General features: G+C 37.2%; 1 protein-coding gene across 8 annotated transcripts in view; it reads right to left on the bottom strand.

Annotated features, from left to right (window-relative positions):
• The window catches only part of Dgki (diacylglycerol kinase iota), a 444,865-nt gene that overhangs the window by 177,873 nt on the left and 241,586 nt on the right, over positions 1-25,406 (bottom strand). For all 8 annotated transcript variants that reach the window (XM_074062275.1, XM_074062281.1, XM_074062290.1 and 5 more), the window contains 3 exons: positions 23,883-23,961; positions 2,717-2,772; positions 1,751-1,813 (listed from right to left, as the gene is read on the bottom strand). In XM_074062275.1, the coding sequence (XP_073918376.1) occupies positions 1,751-1,813; positions 2,717-2,772; positions 23,883-23,961 (198 nt within the window). The remainder of the gene's footprint in view (positions 1-1,750; positions 1,814-2,716; positions 2,773-23,882; positions 23,962-25,406) is intronic.

Below are 25,406 nucleotides of genomic sequence, written 5' to 3'. Positions count from 1 at the left end.
TGTTATACCTGATCAGAGGTGAGGAAAGCAAACTCTTCTGAAAAAGCAAGTGATTTTCCCAAAGCCATATAGCAAGGAAAGTGGAACTTAAGGCTGAATCCCATGTGTTCACACTTCATTTTTAACGGTCTTTTCCTCCTTGTAAAAAAAAAATATGAATACATCAATATTCCACTTGGAATATTAAATGTCCTGGCTCATCTTTTCTAGTGATTGCTGCCATGCTGGTCTTTCTGCAAGTCCCCTTTAATCCTTGCTATATGGCCACGATGTATGAGACATTTATCATCCAGAGGCCTGCCAGATATGAGAAAGAAACTCTCTAGGGATTAGGAAGTACACAGTTTAACTTCAATCTGGTGACTTGACTGGTTAACTGACACTCCATATGGCCTCTGCCAGCACTCACTGGCTCTCTTGGTGGGCATGATTGATGCAAATGAGAAAAATACTAGAAGAGGCAGGAATGTTTGTCTTTGACTGGGCTGCACACAGCTGAAAAACAGGGTAAGTTTCATACAAAGCTGCTGTTATGTAAATATAATAACCACAGTTTCATCAAAATAAAGATCTTCACAGTTTTTTCTTATATCTAGCTTTAAGGAAGTAATATTCAGTTTTCAAGGGTCTCTGCCACTCATGGATATTTGCATTCATTGTATTATAAGAAAACTGAAACAGCAGATGATACCAGGGTTTGTTACAGCTTTGCCTTTTGTTTCAACTGATTTAGAAGAATTGTTTTATACATGCTTTACTGGTGGTTAAAAATTATTATTTGTATCTTCTCATAGCTCCTCTATACTCCTAAACCCTCATTAGTTTAAGATCATACATTTTCTATATTTCTGTATTTCTATATTTCCATTATATATATATATATATATATTTGTTGTTGTTCTGTTCCCTCTTACCACACTTTCTTTATCTAGGTCATGGTATATCCAAGCATTGTTATATTGCCATACCTTCTTCTAAAACCTACATATTTTTCCTCTTCAGTCCTTTTTTCATTTATTTATATGACTATGTGCAACAAAGTCATGTTCATCCTTTCATTTAACCTGGTTACTATAAGAACCATTTTGTCCTCCTTAGTCAGTTTTATGCTGTTTGGAACGTATCATCTAAAGAAAGATAAATTTTTCTCTTTTGTCTCTAAACAGTATATGTCCAAAACCTAGGACAGAGACTTATAAAGATAAAGCATGAAAAAATCCATTTAGGGAGGACAAGCCTTAACTGGATTGGGAAGTAAATCACCACAAAATAATAAAAAATCAATGCATTGTTCTAAAATGGAAGCATCCCCACCAGGTATGGAATAGAGGCACTTGTTTACTAAGCATCTATTTATACTTCAAGAGCCAACTAGTGTCATTTATTTGATGGCTTTGTGATCCCACGATAGTCTGTGTTATCATTTCTCCCCCGTGCTACCATCATTTTGTATACATTTTGAAGAAAGTTGATTTTTGTGCTCTGCAATGGTGTATGTGCCCTTCTCCAAGACAGCACCGTGAGCTTGCTCAAGAGTGAAACCAGTCTTTCCTTCTGTGCTCATTCTCAACAACTAAGATGAGTGGCCTGATACACAGCAAGTCCACATAATATCAGTTGAATGAACTCCACTAAATTACCTGTAAACTATATGCAGTACAGTGATTAATCTACACATAAATTGGTATTTCAATATGATATTCATATTCATATGCAAATAAAATGAATCGATAATATGCTCAATACTTACAACAACTTTAACATGTTTGGATAGATCTCTAGAACTTCTCTGTAGGAAATCAGAAAAGGCTGCCTATACCACAAGGAAATAAAGAAAAAGAAACTCTTAATTACATAGTTTTGCCAGGTCCTTGCTCCACATTATAGATAGTTCCCAATTATTACAAATTATGTAAAAAATAAAAAACAAGTTCCCCCTTTACTGAATCCAAGGTAAGACAGAACAATGACTATCAAATTAAAATCTTTATCTTTGTTTTAACTATAATCAAGGCATTTAAGATTACAGGAGAATGAAAAAGTGGGTATTTCCCAGGGTCAGTTTGAAGATTTATTTTGGCTATCCTTCTTGACCATCTTACTTGTCCATTAAATGCTAATATAATCTCTAACCTGCAACTAAGAATGCCCTGCTTCACCACCATTTATTTTGACTTCCTCTATCCACTGGTATCAATTTAATTGGGCCTCTCTTTCTGGATATTTTGGACGATAAGGATGTCCTTGAGATAAAAATAAGCCCTCTCCTTTAGTTTAATCCATGCTTCCTTAAAACTTTTCATATTCTGCAATTTCTTATCCAATCTTCAATGTGAACATACCCTGATGAAAATTATATTCTAATCTAAGACTATCTATATACTTTTCAGTCTACCTAATTTCCCATTTCCTCTATTGACTTTAATGTTTGTTTTTTTCACATCATTAGTTGAATATTGTCCACTCTTTTGCAACATGGAGCATCAGGGCTCTAAAATTCAAATGATGAACATCAACACTCCCTATGACAACGACATTTTAAAAGCACACCCTTGCTTGCATTCTTTAATGAAAACTAAACAGTACAGATAATATAGACACAGATATGAATGTCTGAGGTAGAGATTATGACTTTTAATGTAGTTTAGCATCTTAATTACCGAATGAATGAGTATGAAGTAATGTGGAGTAATTATAAAAGGAAATATATACTTACCCCTGCATAGAACATTTTATTTCGAAAACGACTATTGAATTTCTCTGGATTTGCCTCTGTGAAAAAGAAGAGGTAGATTTGTTGTAGGAACTCATTCAAGACTGGCAATTTTACTCACCCACCCCCCAGCTTCCACCCTACAGATCCCCTGGATCTGACAGCTTTGCTACCATCTTTCCTTCAATTCCATGCTAATTGTTACAGGGGTCCAATAACACAGGTACAGAGGCCAATGATGTGAAAGTTTAGCTCCAAAGTGGCAGCATTAGAGCTAACTGGGACCTCCTTAGAAATGCAAATCTTTAAGCCCCAGACCTACCAAATTAGAATGTCTGCTTGTGGGGTCTTGGAATGGTGGTTTGACCAGCTCTCCAGGTGATTCTCATGAACATTAAAGGTTGAGACAGTCTGGACTCTCTTTTAAATAGAAGGTTAGCAGGGATTTGGGTAAGGATAATAGGGAAATGAGGTAGAGGGGTGATTACTTTCATTGACTTTGGAGTGGGATACTGGGGTTTGAACTCAGGGCCTGTGCTTGCTAGGCAAGTGCTCTACCTCTTGAGCCACACCTGTGGCCCTTTCTGCTTTAGGTGATTTTTCAGATAGGATCTCCCACTTTTTGCTCAGGGCTGGCGTCAGATTACAGTCCTTCCATTCTCTGCCTCTAGAGCATCTAGGATTACAGACATGAGCCAGTGCACACAGCACATTTTCATTGACTTATATAGGACATGACTTTCATAAACTGTGTGTATGGCTTTGAGGTGTAATTAAATATGGGGGATTTGGGTAAAAATTAGTGGAGAATTTGCTTTCCCATTTTGCAAAACTGCACTGCCATCTGTTCTCTTACTTGTGCCAGGCCTTGGAAAATTATTTGTTTTAGTTGAAAACACACACATGCACAGAGGGAGAGAGAGAGAGAGAGAGAGAGAGAGAGAGACAGCCTGGTGATTAGACTCAACATATTACAGCAAATACTCTGGTGAAAAATGACTTCATTGTAGCTAAGGCTCTAGCTGGGAAATTAATTTTTAGTTTCCCCCTGTATGTTATATAGTTTGAAAACCAAAAACAAGAAATAAGAATCTACATCAGAAATTTTTCACATGAATTCAAGGGATTATAAAATCCCTAAGTGAAATATCATTATCTCAAATATTTCTCTCTACTAAAATTCCAGGACATCGCTGTCTACATTTAGACTTCTACTATTTTACCCTATATGTTCATCAGGTCCTTCCTAGGCTAGGTCTTTCTCCTTGTCAGTTCTTACTCGTTAACTAGCTGGCTGACCAGCTGACCCTCTCCAGGCCCTACCCTATTTGCGACTGACAATCCCCAGTAAACAACCAGAAGAAGAAAGCAGCAAAGGGTTCATCCACTAAGACTGGGCCAAAAAACATAGAGGACCTCAAGAAATAATCCTAGACAAATGATTATTAGATTATTATCATAGTTATAAGAACAAAATAGTCCTGATATGGAAACTGGGTAAAGGATTGCAAACTTAAAAAATAAGAAAAGGGGGTGTTTTTGTTAGCTTGGCTCCTAAGGGCTACCTTCATCTATTTATAATCTCTGAATTTCAAAGCTTTCTATACTGTTTAATCTAACTAAATACCCTAGAAACAAAATTAAAGGTTAATTTCCAGAGCACAGTAAACAAAAAGAAGATAAAATGGTAGTAATTGCTTTTCCTTCCTGATTTCCCATTGTTGGCCCCAGAGTTAGCCATTTTTCACAGTCAAGGTCTTCAGGATAATTGACGTCACCCTGGACTTTTACTTCGAATCAGATTTGGCTGGCTTCCTTCCATTTTCATTTTCAGCTGCATTAACTCTCTTGCTTTACAAAACCAGAGGTAAAATGAGAATCCTTTTGCCATGTAATTTATCCTGAGTATATAGGCCCTAATTTTAAAAAAAACTAAGTCCAACTATCAAGCAAGTTATGAGAAATGGAAAATGCTAGCCACAATTCTGGCTAAGAGTTTATTCAGGGTATTGGTGTCTACAACTATTAAATGAATCACCTATCAACCATTAGCATTTATATGCTTTATAATTTATGGTTTGAAAAATAGTCACATCTCTACAGGGTTTTTCTATGGACCTTTGAAAAACTGAAAAATCTTTTTTTAAAGAAATAGGGTTTTTCCTCTCAAAATATATACTATTTCCGGTAAGACCCAAAAATTTAGAATAAAATTAAGAAATAAACTGAGTTTTTGGTGATTTCACTCAGACATTCTAGGAAAACAGTCACCTCTGATATAATTTAGCTGGATAAAATTCAATAAAATAAGTAAACTTAAAAAACAGAGATCTGTCAAAACATGTAACATTCAGAGATGTGTCAGAAAGACATAAGAATCAAGGGTTAGGGGAATCACATATATGCTTTGACCTCAAGGGCAAAAATCCTATATGTTATACTCCCAAACTGAGCCTGCTTTGGCAATTGGATTCTTTTCCAATTTATATCTACCCTATTCTATTCTGTGCCTATCAGATGGTGAGAAGTAAATATAGTCACTGTCAAGAAATGGTAACAATACTCAAAATATCCCAAGATTTCACCGGTAGGAGCAAATATGATTTACTGCTCTACTTCCTGGATTGCCCATTTCCCTTCTCCACAAGAAGGCAGGTGTGACACAGTGATGGCTGTGCCTTTATTATATTTGTAATCTGATCAGCCATCAATACAACTTTATTAGTTTTCTGTTCTTACCATAACAAACCATTACAAACTTGGCAACTTCAATTTTTTTCTTAGAGCTCTCTAGCTCAGAATTCTGGACTAGGCTATCCTGGAGCCACTGCTGAAGGTCTTACTAGGCTCAAATCAAGGTAACATACTGGGGGACACTTATTGAGAAGCTCTGGGAGAGATTCACTTCCAAGCTTATTCAAGTCATTAGCAGAATCCACCTCCTTTAGGGTGCAGGACTGAAGTCATTATAGCATCCAAAACTCATATGAATCTCATTAGCTCAAATTTCCCAAATCTTATTATCTAAATTATCTAAATGATTTGGCTCTGGATGTAACTGATTTATAATGATGATAAAACACTGGGTATAATCCATTCAATTGATTAAATATATCAGCCCCATTCTTTTTTTTTTTTTTGTAGGATAAGTGCTTCATCAACTTTATTAGGTAAGGCCAAATTATTTTCCACAGTGGTTTTCCAATTTCTAATACCACTAACAAGAAGATATATGTTCTAATGGTTCCATTTTCTTTGTAACACAGCATTACAATTTTTTTTTCTTTTTTCATTTTTCTTTTATTATTCATATGTGCATACAAGGCTTGGTTCATTTCTCCCCCCTGCCCCCACCCCCTCCCTTACCACCAACTCCACCCCCTCCTGCTCCCCTCCCTCAATACCCAGCAGAAACTATTTTGCCCTTATCTCTAATTTTGTTGTAGAGAGAGTATAAGCAATAATAGGAAGGAACAAGGGGTTTTGCTGGTTGAGATAAGGATAGCTATACAGGGCATTGACTCACATTGATTTCCTGTGCGTGGGTGTTACCTTCTAGGTTAATTCTTTTTGATCTAACCTTTTCTCTAGTTCCTGGTCCCCTTTTCCTATTGGCCTCAGTTGCTTTAAGGTATCTGCTTTAGTTTCTCTGCATTAAGGGCAACAAATGCTAGTTAGTTTTTTAGGTGTCTTACCGATCCTCACCCCTCCCTTGTGTGCTCTCGCTTTTATCATATGCTCATAGACCAATCCCCTTGTTGTGTTTGCCCTTGATCTAATGTCCACATATGAGGGAGAACATACGATTTTTGGTCTTTTGGGCCAGGCTAACCGCACTCAGAATGATGTTCTCCAGTTCCATCCATTTACCAGCGAATGATAACATTTCGTTCTTCTTCATGGCTGCATAGAATTCCATTGTGTATAAATACCACATTTTCTTAATCCATTCGTCAGTGCTGGGGCATCTTGGCTGTTTCCATAACTTGGCTATTGTGAATAGTGCCGCAATAAACATGGATGTGCAGGTGCCTCTGGAGTGACAGTCTTTTGGGTATATCCCCAAGAGTGGTATTGCTGGATCAAATGGTAGATCCATGTCCAGCTTTTTAAGTAGCCTCCAAATTTTTTTCCAGAGTGGTTGTACTAGTCTACATTCCCACCAACAGTGTAAGAGGGTTCCTTTTTCCCTGCATCCTCACCAACACCTGTTGGTGGTGGTGTTGCTGATGATGGCTATTCTAACAGGGGTGAGGTGGAATCTTAGTGTGGTTTTAATTTGCATTTCCTTTATTGCTAGAGATGGTGAGCATTTTTTCATGTGTTTTCTGGCCATTTGAATTTCTTCTTTTGAGAAAGTTCTGTTTAGTTCACATGCCCATTTCTTTATTGGTTCATTAGTTTTGGGAGAATTTAGTTTTTTAAGTTCCCTGTATATTCTGGTTATCAGTCCTTTCTCTGATGTATAATTGGCAAATATTTTCTCCCACTCTGTGGGTGTTCTCTTCAGTTTAGAGACCATTTCTTTTGATGAACAGAAGCTTTTTAGTTTTATGAGGTCCCATTTATCTATGCTATCTCTTAGTTGCTGTGCTGCTGGGGTTTCATTGAGAAAGTTCTTACCTATACCTACTAACTCCAGAGTATTTCCTACTCTTTCTTGTATCAACTTAAGAGTTTGGGGTCTGATATTAAGATCCTTGATCCATTTTGAGTTAATTTTGGTATAGGGTGATATACATGGATCTAGTTTCAGTTTTTTGCAGACTGCTAACCAGTTTTCCCAGCAGTTTTTGTTGAAGAGGCTGCTATTTCTCCATCGTATATTTTTAGCTCCTTTGTCAAAGATAAGTTGCTCATAGTTGTGTGGCTTCATATCTGGATCCTCTATTCTGTTCCACTGGTCTTCATGTCTGTTTTTGTGCCAGTACCATGCTGTTTTTATTGTTATTGCTTTGTAATATAGTTTGAAGTCAGGTATTGTGATACCTCCTGCATTGTTCTTTTGACTGAGTATTGCCTTGGCTATTCGTGGCCTCTTGTGTTTCCATATAAATTTAACAGTAGATTTTTCAATCTCTTTAATGAATGTCATTGGAATTTTGATGGGAATTGCATAAACATGTAGATTACTTTGGGGAGTATCGACATTTTTACTATGTTGATTCTACCAATCCATGAGCATGGGAGATCTCTCCACTTTCTATAGTCTTCCTCAATCTCTTTCTTCAGAAGTGTATAGTTTTCCTTGTAGAGGTCTTTCACATCTTTTGTTAGGTTTACACCTAGGTATTTGATTTTGTTTGAGGCTATTGTAAATGGAATTGTTTTCATACATTCTTTTTCCGTTTGCTCATTGTTAGTGTACAGAAATGCTAATGATTTTTCTATGTTGATTTTATATCCTGCTACCTTGCTATAGCTATTGATGATGTCTAGAAGCTTCTGAGTAGAGTTTTTTGGGTCTTTAAGGTATAGGATCATGTCGTCTGCAAATAGGGATATTTTGACAGTTTCTTTACCTATTTGTATTCCTTTTATTCCTTCTTCTTGCCTAATTGCTCTGGCTAGGAATTCCAGTACTATGTTGAATAGGAGTGGAGATAGTGGGCATCCTTGTCTGGTTCCTGATTTTAGAGGGAATGGTTTTAATTTTTCTCCGTTAAGTATAATGCTGGCTGTAGGTTTGTCATATATAGCTTTTATAATGTTGAGGAACTTTCCTTCTATTCCTAGTTTTCTTAGAGCTTTTATCATGAAATGATGTTGGATCTTATCAAAGGCTTTTTCTGCATCTATTGAGATGATCAAGTGGTTTTTGTCTTTGCTTCTGTTAATGTGGTTTATTACGTTTATTGATTTTCGTATGTTGAACCACCCCTGCATCCCTGGGATGAAGCCTACCTGGTCGTGGTGAATAATCTTTTTGATGTGTTGCTGAATTCAGTTTGCCATTATTTTGTTGAGGATTTTTGCATCAATGTTCATTAAGGAGATTGGCCTATAGTTCTCCTTTTTGGAGGTGTCTTTGCCTGGTTTTGGGATAAGTGTAATAGTGGCTTCATAAAATGTGTTTGGCAGTTTTCCTTCCCTTTCTATTTCATGGAACAGTTTAAGGAGGGTTGGTATCAGTTCTTCTTTAAAGGTCTGATAGAATTCAGCAGAGAATCCATCAGGTCCTGGACTTTTCTTTTTGGGGAGACTCTTGATTGCTGCTTCAATTTCATTTTGTGTTATAGGTCTATTCAGGTGATTAATTTCCTCTTGGTTCAGTTTTGGATGATCATATGTATCTAGAAATCTGTCCATTTCTTTTAGATTTTCAAATTTATTTGAATATAGGTTCTCAAAGTAGTCTCTGATGATTTCCTGGACTTCCATGGTGTTTGTTGTTATCTCCCCTTTTGCATTCCTAATTCTACTAATTTGGGTTTTTTCTCTCCTCATTTTAGTCAGGTTTGCCAGGGGTCTATCGATCTTGTTTATTTTTTCAAAGAACCAACTTTTTGTTTCATTAATTCTTTGCATGGTTTTTTTGGTTTCTATTTCATTGATTTCAGCTCTTATTTTTATTATTTCTCTCCTTCTATTTGTTTTGGGATTTGCTTGTTCTTGTTTTTCTAGGAGTTTGAGATGTATTATTAGGTCATTGATTTGGGATCTTTCAATCTTTTTAATATATGCACTCATCAGCCCCATTCTTATATACACCATGATAGCTACTATGTGCCATCCAGTGGGGATCCTAAAACCCTGCTTTTGTCTATGAATGGTCTTGTATATTTAGTTTTTAGTCCCTTCAAACATTTATTTCAGCCCAGCTGTCAACCTCTAGGTCTTGGGAGGGTCTGATAAAAACACATTAGCTTACTTAACATGATTAATTCATTTGTTCTTCCTGTCTAACTATGTTTATTCGTTTTCGCCTTCACTGCCCCTTGTTAATGGCCCCTACAGACTGTTTTCTTTGAGCCAGTCTTATAGCCTTCCTAACAAATGTGTCTATACATTGTAAGAACTTTGTAAATGCTACAATGTACCACACCCAGCACAGCAATGCTAAAAAATAAAATAAAATAAAGCACAAAGTGCAAGAACTCTGAGTCATATGGTTTCCATGGTGCGTTCTGCATACAGACAAATGGCAGTGAGTGCATAAACACTCATGTAGCAGTTGCATTCAAAAATACACTTTTAAAGTTACTTATATGTAACTTTCATAGTTATGTATCATAAGTATGACAAAGGGCCTCAAAGATTGTTTCCTCTCGACATAATTTCCTACACGCTTCTTTCTCTGTGGGGCTGGCAGACAGCAGTCCCATTCCTTTGTCCCTCTAAGAAAGAATAAGTAAATAGTTCCAAAGACTATTAGCAGACTACTCTGTTGACATGGATCTTCACTCAACCATCAGGCTCCTCAAGAGCCCAAACAATACCAGGTCATAAAAGAGTGCTCATGAAACACATATTGGTTTCCTTCGTCAAATATTTATATAACAAAATCATTAGTTAACATAATTATTATATTTTTAAAGTCAACATTCTGATATTCTAAACATGTGAAGTCTACTGGTTAAAATGTACAGGTATCTCCCAGATAACAAACAGTCTGCTCCATGGAAAACATATAATAGAAACAAAAAATTATGCTGATGCAGACTCATGTCAGAATGCTATTCAGTATGCCTTATGAGAATGCAGCATTACATGTATTTTTTAAAACCCAATACATTGAACAAAAGATAAGCAATCCTGTGTTCTTCATTTTCAACAAAAAACTCAAATTATATCAAAACATGGAATAACTAGCTGAAAAATCAGTATGTTTGATTACTTGGATTTCTGAAAAAATAGAATGTAAAGTTAATAATGGCATAAATGAACTCAAAATCTTAGATTTAATAAAGGAATATAAAATGTATAAGGCTCTGACATCTAATAAAATCTCTGGTTTAAAATGAACAAGGACTAGTTAAAATGCTATATAAATGAACAACAACTAGTTAAAATGCTATATAAATGAACAAGGACTAGTTAAAATGCTATATGCATATACATTCTGTGTTCCTTCAACTAATCTTAGCCTACACTGCTACTGATAAGATAGCAAAAGACAAAAACAGCTCACACTTAAAGTTGGAGAGAAAAAAAAATGACCTAGAACCCAGACCTATGTGCCACATGGTAAAATACATTTCCAACTCTCCAGACTTGAATTATTACTCACATCACCACATGAAAATTTTGCTAACTCTGTAGACTGACAGACAAGGCTCCCTAACTCCTAATTCAGACTGGAGTTTTTCCACATGCTAAAAATATGCTAGCATGCATACATAAACTCAGTATGAATTTCTCTGCCACACCCTACTTTATTCTAGTTTCAACTTCTTGACTGAAATCTATGTCAAATCCAGTTTGCCCAAGGCACATTAGGTAGACATTTGTAAATATAAGTGTAACACTTTGTTTATAGAAATCAGTATGCAATTTGAACTCACATATCCCTCATGGTGTCACCATTGAACACTTACTCAATTTTAAGGCGTCAGTTATCTCTAATGTAATGACTCCATAATCAAGCCTACAGTGCCATTGCTACCTTCAATTCAATTTATACATATTTTTTTCAATTCTTTCTTTTTAAAATCATCTCTCATTCAAGACATCATTTTTGGGGATTCCAAGATGGCGGCTACAGGGAGGAAGCAGAAAGCGAGTCTCCTATAGTGAAATCTTGGAGAGATGCTGGAGACACACTTTGCAGGCATAATCACCAAGAAGAGGCATAAGTTTGACCCCTCCACACCTCCAGCTGGCGCAGGGAATCTCCACTTCACGTTAAATAGAGAAACCAGGAGGGCCCCCAGGCTGCCAGTCACCCGCGCACACATGGCTTGGGAAGACGCGGACCAGGTGAGCTTTGCAGTACCGCGGTAATCCCACAGACAAGCCTGGGCCAGAGCAGCATAGCTCCCTGGACAGACTGACCTCTACCCGGGGAAAAAAGAGAAACTGAGTACTAAGCAATAAGAGCAATAAAGACACCTGGGAAAGAGGGTGGGGCGCCCTGAGCGCTGAAGATTGGGGGAAGGGAACCCTTCCCGGGACTGTAAATAAACAAGCCGGGCGGGCCGGAGAGCCTCTGGCGGGAGCAGGGGTGGGGCGCACCCAGCAACCAGGAGTGGGAAAACTTGTAAGAGTGGCGGAGGGAGGAAAACTCCACAGGAGAGGAGGGAAGACCCACTTCCCACGTGAGCTGTAAACAAACATGGCGGCTGGCTGGAGCAGCAGCACTGCCCAGTAATCAGGAGCAGGAAAGCTTGTGAAAGTGGAGGTGGGAGGAGAACTGCACAGGAGAGGGGGGAAGACCCACCTCCCACATGAACTGTAAATAAACACGCAGGCCTGACAACGGTGGTGCAGTGTCACCTTTCCCAGTGCTTGGAAAGGGGAAAGCTTGTAGCAGAGGCTCCCGCACAGGAGAACTCTGAGCAACAAAGCCTGCAGGGCCAGGTGAGTGCTAAGCTCACCCCAGAGATCTGCATAAATAAAGCCTCCAGCAACAGCAGGCTGACAGCAGCGGGCAGGCAAGCCACAGCGGCAGATTCCATTCTCAGAACTGTCTCCAGACTCTTTTTTTTTTTTTCCTTTGTCTCCCTACCTTTGATGAGAGAACAACCAAACTACACCTGCAAGCTGAAAAACTTACTGAAACTGTATTGCATTTGAACTTGGGACACTTGGTGGGGTTTTGTGTGTGTGTGCGTGTGTAGTTTTCTTCTTCTTTATGTGTCCTCTTTGATGTGACAACTACAGAACAACATCTGAGGCACTATCTCCAGGATTGGAGATTGAGACTTCACTGCATTTGAACTTGGAGGTTGTTTGGTTTTTTGGTTTTTTAAATTTTTTCTATTTTTTCATTTTATTTTAATACATTTTTATAAATAGATTTTTCTTTCATTTACTTATTTTTTATTTTTATTCTTACCTTTATTTTTTTAGTTTTGATTTTCAATCCTCTGTCTCTCTAATGTCTGTTCAGCTTACTGTCGATTAGTACACTAAAGCTCCCTGTTTATACCTTTGAAATCTTGTCTGACACCTTGTTCTGTTTTCTCCCTCAGTCTGTGTATTTGTTTTTCCCATTTCTTTAACTTCTTGCTTTCCATCTCAGCTCACCCTGCCATTCTAAATATTACCATTGTTATTATTACAAGCTAGAAAATACTTAATTGCACACAGTACATGGACAGTAATAACACCAAAGACAATGACGGGAAGACAGAATAAACAGGGAAACCAGTTTCCCCACAGCAAAAAATTAGTAAAGGAACCAGAGGGGAATGAAGAAAACAGGTATTCAGATCCAGACTCCAACAAAATGAAGATAAACTATGCCAAAGGACCGAAAGAAGCCCACAAGAATAATTTAAAAGAAGACATACTACAGGTACTCAATGAGAATTTTACAAAGATGATACTGGATAGGGTCAACCAAAATGCACAGGAGACACTCAAGAAATTCTAAGATGACAAAAATAGAGAATTTGAAAAAGCAAAAGAAGAAATAAAGGAAACAATAAAAGCACTGTATAAACACCAAAGTGAAAGAGCGAACACGATGAATAAACAGATAAATGAACTTAGGACAAAAATAGACAACATTAAAGAGGAAAACTGCCAGGATATGGGAAACCTCAGAAAAAAGAACGAAACAGAACTGCAAAACAAAACGGAAGGCCAATCCAGCAGAATAGAACAAACAGAAAACAGAATCTCAGAACTTGAAGATGAAATGGTAATTAAAGGAAAAACTGAAGAACTATTAATTAAACAACTCAAGACCTGTGAGAAGAAAATGCAAGAACTCACCAACTCCATCAAAAGACCAAAATTGAGAATCATGGGCATCAAAGCAGGAGAAGAGGTGCAAGCGAAGGGAATGCGTAATATATTTAACAAAATAATAATGTAAAATTTCCCAAATCTAGAGAAAGATATTACCATACAGATGCAAGAGGCCTCCAGGACACCAAACAGACCAGATCAAAATAGAACTACCTCATGACATATCATCATTAAAACAACAAGTTCAGAAACTAAGGAAAGAATATTGAAGGCTGTAAGAGAGAAAAAACAAATAACATACAAAGGTAAGCCCATCAAAATCACAGCAGACTTCTCAACAGAAACATTAAAAGCAAGAAGAGCGTGGGGTGAGATCTTCCAGGCAGTGAATGAAAATAACTTCAACCCCAGGATACTCTACCCAGCAAAACTATCATTCAAAATAGATGGAGCAATAAAAGTCTTCCACGATAAGCAGAAACTAAAACAATATGTGACCACAAAGCCACCACTACAAAGGATTCTTCAAGGGATTCTGCACACAGAAAGTGAAACCCAACTTAACCATGAAAAGACAGGCAGCACCAAACCACAGGAAAAGAAAAAGCAAGACAGTAGAGAGTAACCTCAACTTAGGTACACACAATCAAACCTTCAAACAACTAAGACAACTAAATGACAGGAATCACCACATACCTATCAGTACTAACGCTTAATGTTAATGGACTTAATTCCCCCATCAAAAGGCACCGTTTGGCGAAATGGATAAAAAGGAAGATCCAACAATTTATTGCTTACAGGAGACCCATCTCACCAACAGAAATAAGCATAGGCTAAGGATGAAAGGCTGGAAGAAGATTTACCAAGCCAATGGCCCCCGAAAACAAGCAGGAGTAGCAATACTTATCTCTGACAAAGTAGACTTCAAACCTACAAAGATCAAACGAGATAAAGAAGGACATTCCATACTAATAAAAGGGGAAATAGACCAAAAGGAAATAATAATTATCAACCTGTATGCACCCAATGTCAACGCACCCAATTTCATCAAACATACCCTGAAAGACCTAAAAGATATATAAACGCCAACACAGTGGTGTGGGAGACTTTAACACCCCATTATCATCAATAGATAGGTCATCCAAACAAAAAAATCAATAAAGAAATCCAAGATCTAAAATATGCAACAGATCAAATGGACCTAGTTGATGTCTACAGAACATTTCATCCAACCTCTACACAATATACATTCTTCTCAGCAGCCCATGGAACCTTCTCCAAAATAGATCATATCCTAGGGCACAAAGCAAGTCTCAGCAAATATAAGAAAACAGAAATTATACCATGCATACTATCTGATCACAATGCAGTAAAAGTAGAACTCAACAACAAAAGTAAAGACAAAAAACATGCAAACAGCTGGAAACTAAATAACTCATTACTTAATGAAGAATGGATCATCGATGCAATAAAAGAGGAAATTAAAAAGTTCCTGGAAGTCAATGAAAATGAAAACACAACCTACCAGAACCTATGGGACACAGCTAAGGCAGTCCTGAGAGGAAAGTTTATAGCCATGAGTGCATATATTAAAAAGACTGAAGGATCCCAAATCAATGACTTAATGATACATCTCAAACTCCTAGAAAAACAAGAACAAGCAAATCCCAAAACAAATAGAAGGAGGGAAATAATAAAAATAAGAGCTGAAATCAACAAAATAGAAACCAAAAAAACCATGCAAAGAATTAATGAAACAAAAAGTTGGTTCTTTGAAAAAATAAACAAGATCAATAGACCCTTGGCAAACCTGACTAAAAGGAGGACAGAAAAAACCCAAAAAAGCAGAATCAGGAATGCAAAAGGGAAGATAACAACAAACACCATGGAAGACCAAGAAATCATCAGAGACTACTTTGAGAACCTATATTCAAGTAAATTTGAAAATCTTAAAGAAATGGACAGATTTCTAGATACATATGACCATCCAAAACTGAACCAAGAGGAAATTAATCACCTGAATAGATCTATAACACAAAATGAAATTGAAGCAGCAATCAAAAGTCTCCCCAAAAAGAAAAGTCCAGGACCTGATGGATTCTCTGCTGAATTCTTTCAGACCTTTACAGAAGAGCTGATACCAACCCTCCTTAAACTGTTCCATGAAATAGAAAGGGAAGGAAAACTGCCAAACACATTTTATGAAGCCAGTATTACACTTATCCCAAAACCAGGCAAAGACACCTCCAAAAAGGAGAACTATAGGCCAATCTCCTTAATGAACACTGACACAAAAATCCTCAACAAAATAATGGCAAACCGAATTCAACAACACATCAAAAAGATCATTCACCACGACCAAGTAGGCTTCATCCTAGGGATGCAGGGGTGGTTCAACATACAAAAATCAATAAATGTAAGAAACCACATTAACAGAAGCAAAGACAAAAACCACTTGATCATCTCAATAAATGCAGAAAAAGCCTTTGATAAGATCCAACACCATTTCATGATAAAAGCTCTAAGAAAACTAGGAATAGAAGGAAAGTACCTCAACATTATAAAAGCTATATATGACAAACCTACAGCCAGCATTATATTTAATGGAGAAAAACTGAAACCATTCCCTCTAAAATCAGGAACTAGACAAGGATGCCCACTATCTCCACTCCTATTCAACATAGTACTGGAATTCCTAGCCAGAGCAATTAGGCAAGAAGAAGGAATAAAAGGAATACAAATAGGTAAAGAAACTGTCAAAATATCCCTATTTGCAGACGACATGATCCTATACCTTAAAGACCCAAAAAACTCTACTCAGAAGCTTCTAGACATCATCAATAGCTATAGCAAGGTAGCAGGATATAAAATCAACATAGAAAAATCATTAGCATTTCTATACACTAATAATGAGCAAATGGAAAAAGAATGTATGAAAACAATTCCATTTACAATAGCCTCAAACAAAATCAAATACCTAGGTGTAAACCTAACAAAAGACGTGAAAGACCTCTACAAGGAAAACTGTACACTTCTGAAGAAAGAGATTGAGGAAGACTATAGAAAGTGGAGAGATCTCCCATGCTCATGGATTGGTAGAATCAACATAGTAAAAATGTCCATAGTCCCTAAAGTAATCTACATGTTTATGCAATTCCCATCAAAATTCCAATGACATTCACTAAAGAGATCGAAAAATCTACCGTGAAATTTATGTGGAAACACAGAAAGCCACGAATAGCCAAGGCAATACTCAGTCAAAAGAACAATGCTGGAGGTATCACGATACCCGACTTCAAACTATATTACAAAGCAGTAACAATAAAAACAGCATGGTACTGGCACAAAAACAGACATGAAGACCAGTGGAACAGAATAGAGGATCCAGATATGAAGCCACACAACTATAACCAACTTGTCTTTGACAAAGGAGCTAAAAATATACGATGGAGAAATAGAAGCCTCTTCAACAAAAACTGTTGGGAAAACTGGTTAGCAGTCTGCAAAAAACTGAAACTAGATCCATGTATATCACCCTATACCAAGATTAACTCAAAATGGATCAAGGATCTTAATATCAGACCCCAAGCACTAAAGTTGATACAGGAAAGAGTAGGAAATTCTCCGGAGTTAGTAGGTATAGGTAAGAACTTTCTCAATGAAACCCCAGCAGCACAGCAACTAAGAGACAGCATAGATAAATGGGACCTCATAAAACTAAAAAGCTTCTGTTCATCAAAAGTAATGGTCTCTAAACTGAAGAGAACACCCACAGAGTGGGAGAAAATATTTGCCAATTATACATCAGACAAAGGACTGATAACCAGAATATATAGGGAACTTAAAAAACTAAATTCTCCCAAAACTAATGAACCAATAAAGAAATGGGCAAGTGAACTAAACAGAACTTTCTCAAAAGAAGAAATTCAAATGGCCAAAAAACACATGAAAAAATGCTCAAAATCTCTAGCAATAAAGGGAATGCAAATTAAAACCATGCTAAGATTCCACCTCACCCCTGTTAGAATAGCCATCATCAGCAACACCACCAACAACAGGTGTTGGCGAGGATGCAGGGAAAAAGGAACCCTCTTACACTGTTGGTGGGAATGTAGACTAGTACAACCACTCTGGAAAAAAATTTGGAGGCTACTTAAAAAGCTGGACATGGATCTACCATTTGATCCAGCAATACCACTCTTGGGGATATACCCAAAAGACTGTGACACAGGTTACTCCAGAGGCACCTGCACACCCATGTTTATTGCGGCACTATTCACAATAGCCAAGTTATGGAAACAGCCAAGATGCCCCACCACCGATGAATGGATTAAGAAAATGTGGTATCTATACACAATGGAATTTTATGCAGCCATGAAGAAGAACGAAATATTATCATTCGCCAGTAAATGGATGGAATTGGAGAACATCATTCTGAGGGAGGTTAGCCTGGCCCAAAAGACCAAAAATCGTATGTTCTCCCTCATATGTGGACATTAGATCAAGGGCAAACACAACAATGGGACTGAACTTTGAGCACATGATAAAAGGGAGAGCACACATGGGAGGGGTGAGGATTGGTAAGACACTTAAAAAACTAGCTAGCATTTGTTGCCCTTAACGCAGAGAAACTAAAGCAGATACCTTAAAAGCAACTGAGGCCAATAGGAAAAGGGGACCAGGAACTAGAGAAAAGGTTAGATCAAAAAGAATTAACCTAGAAGGTAACACCCACGCACAGGAAATCAATGTGAGTCAATGCCCTGTATAGCTATCCTTATCTCAACCAGCAAAACCCCTTGTTCCTTCCTATTATTGCTTATACTCTCTCTACAACAAAATTAGAGATAAGGGCAAAATAGTTTCTGCTGGGTATTGAGGGGGGGAGCGGGAGGGGGTGGAGTGGGTGGTAAGGGAGGGGGTGGGGGCAGGGGGGAGAAATGAACCAAGCCTTGTATGCACATATGAATAATAAAAGAAAAATGAAAAAAAAAAAAAAAAGAATTAACCTAGAAGGTAACACCCACGCACAGGAAATCAATGTGAGTCAATGCCCTGTATAGCTATCCTTATCTCAACCAGCAAAAACCCTTGTTCCTTCCTATTATTGCTTATACTCTCTTTACAACAAAATTAGAAATAAGGGCAAAATAGTTTCTGCTGGGTATTGAGGGAGTGGGGAGAGGGAGGGGGCGGAGTGGGTGGTAAGGGAGGGGGTGGGGGCAGGGGGGAGAAATGACCCAAGTCTTATATGCACATATGAATAATAAAAGAAATAAAAAGACATCATTTTTCTAAAATCATAGCAAATCCTTTCCTTGTGCATTAATTGCTCATCTAACCTATTCTTAGGATAACCTCACCTGTCCTCTGTACTTTTCTGTCCTGTCTAAAATGCTTTTACTCACTTTGCTTCTTATCTCTATCACACTGCTCTTTTATATCCCAGAAGTATCACCTCCTATACTTTCTAGACTCTTTCCCCACACCTTTCCTGTGCCACCAGTCCTACCAAACACCTATATTATTTACTGCCTACACAATTAATCTTGCCTTTACCATAAATAGATAAAACTGCTATTTATCTTTAACCAATGGGGTCTATCCTTTAATTAAATATTCTATTATTGCAACAAACACATATTGAGAAAGCCACGAGGCTATGAGCTGGAAATATAGAAGTAAACAAGATGCAGTCTTTTGCCCTCATAGAGTTTACAGTAGGGGAGGCAGGTCTGAAAATGCAATATAAAACACCATTTTCCATATGCTATGAGAGATAGCTGTACAGTAGAAGAAAAGGGGTGGGATGATCATAAATGTGTTCTGGAGGAAGAATACAGTGGAACCATGAGTAGGTGTCACACAAAAGTTCTAGATGGCAAAGAAGGTGTCAGACAAAGAAACACAGACAATGAGAGTTTCTCAAGGGTGAACTGGACTTCAATGCATAGACAAGAGACATGCAGTGTCCTTTACAGTGACAGCAATGATAAAATTTACCAAACCATTGCAAATAACACCTTTTAAGAAAATCTGTCAGTTTTCTGTGATATGAATCATGAAACATTTATAATCCTTTGAAACACGCTGATCTGCCGGTCTCTGTACATACAGTAAAAATAGTAAATCCTAAATCAAATTTAAATATTGCCTCCTCCACAGTTATAAATGCATTTCCTTCACCTTGTAGCATAAGGCTCAACTCTCCTGAATAATAAATAATTTCAATGAGATGGTAAAATGTAAGCATCCAATCTCACACTAAAAAGTTTGATATATTTAAAATCATGTTTTAAAAGTGACAATCTCCAGCCAGATCAGTGTTGTTGGCTGCACCTGCTTCCTTCTTTTTACTTTTCCCATGACCTTGCCAGGACATGGCTCTGCTTGCTGCTAGCTGACGGCTTTAAAGCAGAATAGACTAGGGACCTGGGACGTGAAGAGCAGAAACCAGAAATTCAGAAATAAACATCATCTTAAGTATAGAAATACCATTTTGTTTTCTTTAAGCTTCATGCTCCTTTACTGAGCAGTAAAAAAAGATGACCTGCCCTGCCCTCTCCACCTTTGTCCTTGCTTCCTGTGATTACTGCGCTTTAGGGATCAGTCATGCATACATCCAAGAAAACTGCCTCATCCCCTCCTCTCCCTTGATCTGAAGGGTGGTCATTAAAGTCACATGAAGCAGAAATCTGGGTTGCAAGGACTAAGGACTGGTCATCTTCTAAGACTTAAGGTCTCTGGGCTGAACTCATAATGTCAAAATACTATAGCAACAGGAATGACTAGGAAGTACCAGGTGCCTAGAGCAAAGGTGGCCACTTATCCAAATGATGCTCAACAGGAGCCCCCACCTCACCTTTCCTAGTGTTTACACCCCTGCTAAACCCGCCTATTGGTGCCCTTCCCTTATGTCGTGCCTTGCCTAAGAGGTATGCCTGTGCATTCTGCTTCATTTTCTGAAGAAATCTGTCAGTCTATTTAAAACAGTGACAATCTCATTCAAATATTTTCAATGTACTCACTCAAACACTGTGATGATGCAATAATGGTGAAGGTACTGGGCAATACTCCAAGTGACAACTAAATAACCAATCCTATTGCAACTCCAAATTCTGTTACAAACTATTGTACTTTCTTATACAACAGTTCAATCATGAAAGGTTTGCTCACTTTAAGAACCAAAAGTAACTCTGTTTCAAATCAAGTAAAGTATCCTTTCTTTCTAATCAAATATAGGAACCCAAATTGTCAAATATTTGCCATCTTTATTTACAAAGTCAAACAAAATATTAAGACTGTTCTTACTCCCTGCTTGATTTTCTACTGGCAATTCTAAAAGCATCTGCACAGTAGTGACACCAATAAACTGTTTCACATAAATGTCATTTAAATTATCACTTCTAAAAGAAATACAGTACGGTATTCAGCTAAGAACTAGCCATTTGATGGGCTATTTTCACATCTATAACAAAAATTCTTTCTGCAGTTACATTTTTTTAAAATTCTACCTCCATGAGATTTATATTATTATCCACTACATGTCAACAGCCTGGCAAAACCCCAAATTTAAAATACAGCATTTTCTTGACTAATACCCAATAGGTTATTCTATTCAAGCTCATTTTTTCATAATGGCTCTCATGAGACTTTGAGTCACCCTCTAGATATTTTATAGCAAATAAGTTTTGCCTCAAATTATAAATTATAAATGAAGAATTTGAAGTCTCAACTATGAGTAGTCTTGGTTTAAAAGTAGCCACTTGATATTAAACCCCCTACACTCCAAAGTGAGACTCAGCCCCCACCTCCATTGAAAATGTGGCCTTACTTATCATTTTTTCTTTTATAGATTAGATTAAGATTCCATGAGTGATGAGATAAAAATATAGGGAAAAGCCAAATGTACAGAAATCAGAAAAAAGAAAGAAAAAAAGAAATTTAAAAATATCTTGAGTAATTACACTTTTCATAGATGAATAATGATTTTACTTCATATAAATAGAACAGGTTAATAGATACTGCATTGTCTGTAGTCTAGGATTACGGATTAGCAACAAAAAATTAGTTCAAATACCTTATGGACATTTACTTTTTGCCATCTCTAGCTTATCTTTGTGAATATTGTATCTATTATTCTCAATCAATAAAACTCAACAAAAAAAATCAGCTTTTCATGGCAGGTATTTCTCAAAGGCTCTGGCTTATATGCAGGGAAAATGTTTGCAATTCTATTTCATGCCACATTAAAATGCACTAACCTTCAGCAATAAACTATTTGAAGACTAATGCTTGGCATGTTTTAATCAATTATTTTATAATCACACACATAAAACTATATACATAAATATACACACAACAACATATCTGCATACTCCACTCTAAACTTAAGTAGTTCCATAGCTTAAAATAGGAGAAAAAAAAATCACTGTTCCCAAAAGGAGTCTTTTCTAAACTTGGTCTTTCTACCTTGGTGTCTCTCCCTTCTCTCCTCACACTGATAAATAGAAATTTCATCATAGTACAAGGAAGTATGTCATTAGAATAACTTTCAGAAAAATTAGGCTAAATATTAGACTCACTTGAATGAGCTAATTATGGGCCACTTACTCATTTTGGCCTCTTTTCATGTCATGATGCCTATTTCGGGAAATTCATGTATTAATGACAATTGTGTCACTTTGCAAGTATTGTTAAAAAAAACTTGGAACACTGTGAACCCCTCTATCCTAATAAAATCTATCCTAATAAAAATAAATAAATAAAACATTTGGGAGGGTCTTATTAGTAAGAAACCCAGATCTGGCCAGGCACAAGTGGTTCACACCTATAACCTGGCTACTTGGGAGGCTAAGATTGGGAGGATTGAAGTTCAAAGCCAGCCTGGGTAAATAGTTCATGAGACCTCAACCCCAACATAACCAGAGCAAAATGGACAGGAACTGTGGCTCAAGTAGTACAGCAAATGCTTTGCAAGTGTGAAGCCCTGGGTTCAAATCCCAGTCCCACCCAAAGGAAAAGAAACCCAGATCCATAGTCCCTTAAAGAACACTGAGTGGGGGAAATGGGCTAAGAAATGAAAATTGAAGTCTCCCATTAACTTTCTAAATGAACTCTCACTAGTATAGGAAGAACATGGATTATAACATTTAACCCTAATGTGCTTCCCTCTGAATATCTAGTCCTTAAGATTTGTCTATGGCAGGGATGTGGAAGGGAGGTGGTGTTTCCAATTTGGGATGTTTGAAGTTCTTTTATTAACTGTCCTTTCTGCCTGAGATTTTCTAGCTAATCAGAGAGGAAGACTAAAATATGGCTTACTCTTCAATCAGTATTGCTCTTGTTTGACACTGAAATTGACCTCCATAGAAACTATCTCCTCAAAGCCTTATGAAACCTAATTTCCTCATTCATGACTTTTACCTCCCAAGTTTCTTATAACCTACATCTTAGCATTACTGTGACTATATATAAATAGAGTCAGATGGAGCCAGGTACTAATATAGCTATAGCTAACAGGCATAGATTGGGATACACAGTATAGTTGTAAAAGAGAGAGAGAAAGAGGCAGAGAGAGAGGCAGAGAGAGAGATTTGTTAAGGTTACCAAGCATAAATCATAATGTAAAACTTTCTCAGTTCCAAATGGCATAAGAAAATTTAGATGAAATAGTTTACTGTATATCATTAGTGCATCTTACTTCTCTTTCAGAACTTGTTTTTCTTCTCTTCCACTCTGAGTCATGACCCCAAGCTCTTTCTGTACCTAAAATTACTACTCAGCCTCATTCATATGTCTGTCCTCTGTCTTATCCAGTGAGGATATCCAGCACCTTCCTACCTAATCCAACTACCATAACACTCTTTTCTTCCTACACAAACTACCATAGCCCTTCTATTGTGTTAATATACCTGTTGCTTCTTTCTTTTTTGTCTCTGTTATCATATTTTAATGGTTCTGTTGAATTTTAATCAGTAGTGGTCTGTTAAATTATGTTATCTTAATTAGTGAAAGAGTCTTTTTTGTGTTAGCAGTTCACTTGCTTCAAAATTTCCCATCAAACTTAAAGATGAACAGTCCCAAAACTTGGAATGCACTTATGGCCCAGTCCTTTACTATCTTTGAGACCCTAAATGACATTTGTAGTAAGTTCCTATCTGGTCTAGCTTCCAGGGTCATCACTAGGGACAAAATGGAGGAAAACCAAAGTACACTGCAACACTTAAGTGATATGCAAACAGAAGGGAACATGCAAAACACCTGCTGGAAACTTCCTCCCTGGGAGATGGAAATGGGACGTTGTCCTCACCTCTGGATTCATGGAACTCCAGTGTGACATGAGCATCAAATCCAAGGCTAAAGTAGTTATTGAAAACATTCAGAGGAAGCTGCAAATGATAAACAAAGGTAGAGAGGTAAAGTTGAACATAGCCAGCTAAAAAGAGAAAAATAAAACATAACGCCAGACATCTATCTCTGGAGTAGTCCCTGGGAGAAAGACCATCACAACTCAAAGCGGGTAGTTTTTATGTAGGAGAAACAGGGTCTCTTGAACTAGTTCATCAGTGAACCCTCACATCAGGTAATTCTCTCAAGAATTATATTTAGTATAAGAAATAGGGGCTAGAAATACAATTATTAAATAAGAATCATTCTTGCACATGTTGTAATAATAGAAACTTGTTAAGCTGGGATATGCATATGTGCAATAGTTACAAAGAATGATTTACTAAGTGAACTCAAAAGTAAATTCAATTGCGAGGATCATGTCTAATCTCGCTTCTTAATCAGTGGATGCACTCTTTTCAAGACTTTATATTTAGGATATGAATATTGTTACCTAAAATATTTAATTTTTTTACCTGCCATCTATTTTTTAAACTTTTTTTGACAAAACTCATATAAGATATAAGGCCATGGGAATTATTCAATTTAGCTATTGCTGATATAGAAGGAAAAAAACAATACATACATGTACATATGAACAATATATATAATTCAGATTTCCATTTAATTGGTCAAACTTGTATCTTTAATATGACCATGAAATGTACAAACAGCTACACAAATGCCTCCACTTTCCTTCCCACAGTTCTTTGGGTACCAGGCTGTTCCTACTGCAATGTGGTGAAGGATAGAACTGTGCAACCTAAAGTTCTATACTGAGGTTGCAAATCTGATATCTCAAAGCTTTGGCTCAATTTAGAACAATTAGAAAGGCATATGGAAAATGTAAGAAGGGCAAGAGTGCTTCTTCCCACTTTTCCTTCTGCAACTCAGTAAACAGAGGCAATGTCTCCAGATAACTGTCAAGCTTATGTCCCAAACTGAACTGCACTGCTCTGCTATCAGAAATAAATAATCCCTCACGGTTTCAAAAGTATGTTTATTACAGTGTTTCATGAGCCCTTTGATCAGTAACATGTTCTGTTTGACTACAAGGGGAATGTCCCGTTAAGAGAAAAATGAAATGATAGAGCAAACAAGAGAGATATTAATGCAGAAAGAAGGAAATTGGAGTGCCTTGGTTTCTAACAGATAGATGGAAGGACCCAACATAGAAGCCCCTGAGATTCATAGGCTAAATTAGCCCTTAGAAATAGCTTCGACAACCTAGGGAGCAGAGCCGGAGAAAGAAACTAAATGTATTGAACAATGCCAAAATCATGTCTGACTATCTTGGCTTCATGTCTGAGAATGTCCAGTTCCCACACTTAAACAAACACCAGTTCTTAGTAAAGGCAGCACAGTGACCTTGCCAAAAACACAGAAATGTTCTCCTCTACCATTTATGTTCTCTTGGCTACTTTTCTAACCCATGTCTTAATGTCCA

The sequence above is a fragment of the Castor canadensis genome, chromosome 2, assembly GCF_047511655.1.
Source record: "Castor canadensis chromosome 2, mCasCan1.hap1v2, whole genome shotgun sequence".
In the NCBI taxonomy this organism is placed as follows: domain Eukaryota; kingdom Metazoa; phylum Chordata; class Mammalia; order Rodentia; family Castoridae; genus Castor; species Castor canadensis.
This window is presented reverse-complemented; position numbering and strand designations above follow the sequence as displayed.